At 41.2% G+C, this 6,933-nt stretch overlaps 1 protein-coding gene and 1 long non-coding RNA gene across 2 annotated transcripts in view; one reads left to right on the forward strand and one right to left on the reverse strand.

Moving 5' to 3' along the window:
• The window catches only part of ttn.1 (titin, tandem duplicate 1), a 172,815-nt gene extending 171,150 nt beyond the window's left edge, over window positions 1-1,665 (forward strand). The window contains exon 226 of the mRNA XM_037108979.1: window positions 318-1,665. Coding sequence (XP_036964874.1) covers window positions 318-610 — 293 coding nt within the window. The 3' untranslated portion in view covers window positions 611-1,665. The remainder of the gene's footprint in view (window positions 1-317) is intronic.
• The window catches only part of LOC119025426, a 68,078-nt gene extending 61,145 nt beyond the window's left edge, over window positions 1-6,933 (reverse strand). The window contains exons 1-2 of the long non-coding RNA XR_005076818.1: window positions 6,516-6,933; window positions 1,483-1,530 (exon numbers count right to left, since the gene is read on the reverse strand). This is a non-coding gene — a long non-coding RNA (uncharacterized LOC119025426). The remainder of the gene's footprint in view (window positions 1-1,482; window positions 1,531-6,515) is intronic.

Consider the following 6,933-nt stretch of genomic DNA (forward strand, 5'->3'; position numbering starts at 1 on the left):
CCAGCACATCTTGTGTTGCTATGATGGTCTGAGGCTGAGAATGCTGCCTACATTTGCTGCCTAAAATTGATCAGAACTACTGGGTAACAAAAATGAGCTGGGCCGAGTTGTGCCATGTAATGGAAACAAGGCTTTAGCAACCAGTCTCTGATTATTTTAATATGTGGCAAAAAATGACAGACATTATTTCACTGATTTCAAACCATCTCCCTGAAAATTGTGGCTTATTTCTTTGACTGTAATGTTATCAGATATCATGATCATCATTTCACAGATGTAACAACCTTCGCCTCTGATCTTGTTTTCCTCTTCAACAGGCGTTCCACCAAAGATAGAAGCTCTTCCAGATAACGTCAGTGCTGAGGCGGGGAAGTCCCTCACTGTGGCGGGGGTGTTCTCCGGAGATCCTGTGCCTTCCATCCAGTGGGTCCGCTCTGGTCGGACCCTCCCCAACGGGGATGAGCGGTATCATGTGGAGAACACTGCTGACCACTGCACTCTCATGATCTCTGCAGTGAAAGAGGGCGATGCCGGAGCGTACACCCTCCGACTGTCCAACGAGTTTGGCTCTGACACTGCCACTGTCAATGTTCACATTCGGTCCATGTAAAAAGAAAAAAATAATAATTTATTTCCCCTGTTTCCCTCATCCAGAACCTTTTTATTTAGTGAATTAGCAACATTAATACTTGATAAAGATCTGGATTTCTGTTCTTGTAAATATGAACTATTTTTGTACCAAACTTGACATTAATTTATGCCAAACTAGACTAAAGTCTAAAGTTGTTATAAAATGTGCCATATTGGACAATTATGACTTAGGATTTTTGAACCACTTTTCTGTGACATGTACATAATGTATATAGCCGAATTTAACGGTTATGGGAAATGTATGCATTGTTATTTATGACAATAATAACAGAAGAACAAAAGTTTTTACAGGAGAAAGTTTCACCTGAAACGAATACCCTGTCAAACTTCGAAACTAAACTCTGTGCCTCAACGATAAGTTGAAGTCTTTAAGATTGCCTCAACAGGTAGAGAGGCTCCCTGTTGATGTTATGAACCACAAACAGAAAGACAAAGTTATTGTTTTGGACACGCGTCCATGCGTGAGATATTACAGTTTCCTATGAGTTGTACCATGAGTGTAAGACCCTGAGTGCTGTTTGCATTACCCTCATGTAAGCAGCATGAACCGGCCTTGTGCTCAGACTGACTGTGTCATACCACCATGATTTGATGACCTGCTCAGAGTGCGAGCGGCCTGCACTCTCAGCGTATAGATCATTTTAATTAAGAGCGCTGTTTCTGACACAGGACGGCCGGACTGGCTTCTTAAAGCTTAACATCTCCTGGCCATAAACAAACAGGAAGTCAATGCCGGCTCTGCTGTGCAGAAGCAGCGCCATCTCTTGGAGGATAGATAGCTGATGTGTTTGTGTTTTTGAGTGTGAGTGCTCGTAGCTTTAGTCGTTTCACCTTGTCAGTAGTCAGGGTCTCCTTCTTTCACCACAGTGACTCCATCTCCTGTGAGAGGAAAGACAAGCAGACGTGTTACCCTGCACTTTGAGTTAAGTGATCTGTCGATGTAGAACTATATTTGATCCTCCTCGAGTTTTATGCATTACTGATTTAATAAAGCATGATTTCAGCACTACATGATCTCGCCTCCTTATTGTGTCTGTTTCCTAGTAACTGTACTAAACTGCAGTTTTGAAACACTCGTGTATTTCCTTTTACTTTATTCTTCTTCGCTACAATTCAGTGAAATCTTGTATGTTTAACTGCACCACATGTATCTAATATATCTGTGATCACCTATCAAACTATAAAACAGTAGAACGTTGGTTCAGATGTTACAGGATAAAGGTGCAAACTGTCACCATGTGTGTTATGTCATTAACTATACAACTAAGAATTAGGTTTACTCACAGGTAGTAACAGTAAAACTAATTCTGGTGTTTGTTGGCATCCAAACCTCACTTCCCCTCAGTTAATGTGTGACTGCTGCAGACAAAACTGACTAAGCTCTTTGAACACAAGATTTTGAGACATTCACCATTTACAGAACTTATTGTCCACATTACTCAGCAGAAACAACAGCAGAGATCACAAGCGCTATGACTATGATTGATTAAAGTTAGCAACACTTAGTTAGCAACATGCATGTTAGCATTTGGACAAACATTATACCAGCTAACCATCAGCATGTTAGCATTTAGCTCAAAGCACCAGTGTGTGAGTGCTCAGCCTCACAGAGCTGATACATGACTGCAGGCTCTGTAGTCACTTCTACAGAAGAACTCCGGACACGATCCAGAGAATCAGATGAGGATTTTTTTCTCCACTTATTTGTTGACATGCAGCACACAACACGAGATCGTCCGTCACAGATGTGTTTGCACATGTTGGAAATACTTTGTGGGGTTTGGGCGACAGGGCGGAATATTCTGGCCAGATGTTTTGCAGAACTTTGATGATGAGAAGGTTGAGTATCTGTTCCAGTTGATTCAAGCAGAGCTATCACGAAGATTTCATGTTGTCGACTGAGGCAGATAAAGACGACACTGTTCACACATACAGCGGATCGACTCTGAACAGATCCAGAGTTACAGCTCATGTGTCAAGCTTCAGTCTGATTTAAATCTAGAAACTGTTCAGTCACAGAAAAAACAAACACCCCTTTATACAAAATACTCAACGTCTCAAACTCCATAAATCATCATGTTGAACTTCTTAAACAGCTTCAGTCAGTGAACGCTCATCCAGGGAAATGTAATCTGATTACATTAATATGAACTCTTCTGTCGTAACAACTCCAAAGTGGTGATTTAAAAGAAAATATGACTCTAATATAAAGAAATTCTGTCATTCAACAGAATAGAAACAGCTCGCATGTCAGTGACCATGAGCATGGATCAGGTGATGAGTCATTATTCTCCATTACGTGTCCTGAAGAAACTACATCCAAACCTGATCCTCCATCCAGACCTGGTCCTCCATCAGCTGATCAGACAGGTCAGATACAAACAGGTTTCAAAGAAGGAGAATATTCAGTGTTGATATTTCAGATCAGATCATCTGGATTCTCAGCTGCTGCGTCTTCTACAGTTTCTGATGTAAAAACTAAAGTATGAGCAGGTAAAAACAAATCTTTATCAGATACTTTTCTTCTTCTGGTCAACAGAATGATTGGTATTTCTACTGGTAGACCCAACCTAACTAAATGTTCTGTTTTGTGTGTGATGGATGTGACGAAGGTCTGAAATGACACAGAATACTGTTCCTGAACACCAGCTGACCTCTGGTTGGGTCCCAGAGGTCAGAACAGGATACCTAACTGTAGTCCTGCATCAGTCTGTATGTTTTACCTGTTCAGGTGTGTCATCATCTGGAAATGGAATTCCTTTAAGAAGCTGCCAGACGGTAGCTCAGTAGTTAGCTCGTTCCATGGCTAACAAACACTCTCCTGATGGTGCTAGCTCCCAATCCAGCCTACTAGCCACATGGCTAATTAGCTAATGGTAGCTATAGCAGCAACTCTAGATGTAGCCAGTTCTGACAGATGATGAAGATAAGATGACATCTGACCCATCGACTCGGAACCAACACTGACATGTCTTCTTGTGCTGGTTGAATGAACACATTAGCAGCAGCAGCTAGCAGCTCTCTGTATGTGTTGTCCTCTCTCTGCCACTGGGAGCGTGCCTCTGTTCCCACAATTCAAGTTTTTTTTTCCAAAATTAGGCCCTATGTTCTCACATTTCCTTAGGGTAAGGGTAAGGGTAGGCTAGCCCTCACCCTCACCCCTGACCCTTAAATTGAAGGGAAACCTCATTTTGAAAATGTTCTAGAAATCTGGGAACCAGGGGCGTATTTAGTCATTTGGGGGCCCAAGTCAAATCCAGTCATTGAGGCCCTCCACGTCCACATACTGCACTGAAAAAAGGTTTATTCTCACCTCAACACACTTGTGTTACTACTTAGTTGAGCTAGATGAAGTCCTTAACACTAGAAGACATGGAACTCCAACACTACTAGAACGGCTGTAAGTCATTTTGACTGCTAGATTTTAAACTCTGTAATCTCTCATGTAAACACCCAACTGAGTGATGAATGCATTCATTGTGTCAGGATATTTAAAAACACTCACGAAATAATACCAAAATGTACATTTTAACAAGTTTAATTATACATTCATCAATATTCATATCATTGTACATTGTGAACCGCAATTACTGCATATTTACACATATATTTATACATATTTATGAAACATTTTATTTCAATAATTATTATATAATAAAATAAATAATAATTGAAAAAGCTGTAAACGAGCTGATCTAAAACAAAAACAAAGAGCTGTTGTGATCACTGGTCACAGTCTGCAGATCCTCCGCTCTCCTCACAGTTACCACACACGGCTTGTGGCATTTCAAGTGTCCGGCGTTTGGTTCCGTTTGCAGCTCTTTCGAACCGGCACCGCCTCCGTGTCCGTGTCTGCTGCTGCAGCGGTGGTTGGTTCCGCTGCTGCCCAGCTTGTGCCGCCTGCAGCGGCTCCTTTCCCCTCCATGTATTCTGCCCTCAGCTCCTCTGCAGCTGCTGCGGGACTTTCCTCCGGGTCTCCTGCTGCTGCTGCTCCGTGAATAACATGCGGACATTGATCCCAGCCAGGCCGAGGATGTTACAGAAGACACTGGTCATGTTCCTCCGCCTTGGACGGACTCGCCGTACTTGGTGTTGTTGTAGTAAATCACAGACTCTGGTTTTGCCTTCGCCCCACTAAAGGTGTGCACACCTGTGTGCAGGTGCTCAGGATGCAGATGTTACGGGCCTCAGTGAAGCAGGCCACGTGGACAAATAACGTAACCTGTACAAAGCAGGTAAAGAAGAGAAGAATGATCAGGATGCGTCTTGCTCTCTCTTCAGATCACTTCTGGTGTTTTTATTCACAACAATCAAAATCATGAATTTCAATACATTCCTGTTTCTTTAAATTTCAGTTGTCTTCTTTATGCAAGTCCATGTACTCATAATAACTCAAATGGTTCAATACAACATGTTATCTGTCTCTTTGGTCTCTGTAATCTCTTCATACTTCAAAATACACTTTTTTTTATCATATAAACAATATTTATGTTTTTAACAAATTCTCTTTCCACAGGCAGCTTCCTGTTTTTTAACTCTCACTTTTAGTGAAAATAAAATACAATGAGATAACCCATTTCCCTTTTTGCTATCCTTGCAAAATACAACGTACACTCTCTGTATAAAATACACACTACAAAATACACTCTGTAATAATTACAGGATACTGAAATATACAGGATGCCTTGAAATATAAATATATATGTACTCAAATGGCATTTTAATTAACCAGAAATTATTTAAGTCCGAACGTAGCCTTTTACAGATACATTGACGCTGTTGATTGACTCAAATGATGCCAGTAACACACCCAAAATGGCGCCGCTGCACGTGAACTCCGTCAGAATCAATTTACTTTTACTGACTTTTTTAACATATTTAAAGTTCTCATAGCAACACAAACTCTTACTAAACACAATCATAAACACTTCCCGACCTCATAAAATACATTTCTAAGACACATTCACCATTTACTGACCTGTACAAAGCAGGTAAAGAAGAGAAGAATGATCAGGATGCGTCTTGCTCTCTCTCCAGATCGCTTCTGGGGAGACAGCGGAAACGCCCCTCCCTCAGGTGCTCCCCACAGGTACCCCACCGCAACGATGAAAACAAAAAGGTTCCACCTGACCAAACACACATATTCTCCTCTCTCATTTCTATGTGCTAAATAAATAAAATTTAGAAAAATTAGTAGTGAATGTGTGCCTTCAGACAATAATAAATAAATGTGTACACTTAGTATAATAATAAAAAAAATAATACATTTACTCTTATTAAATTGTGGCCATCCCATGGGTGCCACACAGACATTGTTCCTCGGCTTTCCCTGGTACACAGTCAGAGTCGCGTCACCGCACTGTGTTCAACAGCTCCGCTGCTGTTTCACAGAGGGGAACTCCCGTTTCTGTTTGCCCATGGTGCCAACCAGGTGATATAATAAAAAAAAACTATATAATAATAATTAACTTACAAGTAAATTCACAGAGAAGCGCAGCTGCAGACCGCAAACACGGTAAGAGACGAGAGAGACAAAGAAAGCAGCAAACCGCCCGAAACGATGTGCGGCCAATATGACTGTTTATGGCCGAAATAGGTAAAACATATAATATTTTCTTTGTGTTTTGTGTAATTTATATAAAAAACCATTCTGAATTCAAATACAGACACTTTTAGGGAAAGTCAGGTAAGTTAACAGCAGCACTGCACATTTTCAAAATGGTCGTCTTGGCCGTTCTAGTGTTAAAATCCTTCTTGAGGATTATTATCTAACACATGAATCATCTCAACACTTTTACTGTAATTGATAAGAACATGAATCAATATTTAATATAGTTTACCATGTCGACAGCTTTAATACTCACATGTTTGTGATGAAAAGCGTCCCTGTGTCTCTCTCCGCTTCATCTCCTCCTCGGCTGACACTGACAGCGGTGCTACTGACAGCAGCTTCTGGCTCTTGCTGTTGTCGGGGACCTGCGGCTACATTCAGTGTCACTGGGAAACAAAGTTGACTCTTTTGGTAGTTTTGATAAAAAACAGTTTGCTGTCCTCTCTCCTTCTCCTCTTCTCCTCTTCTCCGCTCCACTAGCGTAACTCCGCTTCAGTTTTCTCAGCTCAAAACCGCGCCAAAGTTTGTTTTGCTAACGTCTTCCTGAACCAAGACTGCACATGCGCAGTAACATGGAATAGTCCATTGCATGAGAAGGGAGGGGGGAGCAGTCGAAACGACCATGATAGATTAAGCATTTTTATGTATTTTTAAGCGGGTAAATTAAGACT

The sequence above is a fragment of the Acanthopagrus latus genome, chromosome 9 (genome assembly GCF_904848185.1).
Source record: "Acanthopagrus latus isolate v.2019 chromosome 9, fAcaLat1.1, whole genome shotgun sequence".
Taxonomy (NCBI): Eukaryota; Metazoa; Chordata; class Actinopteri; order Spariformes; family Sparidae; genus Acanthopagrus; species Acanthopagrus latus.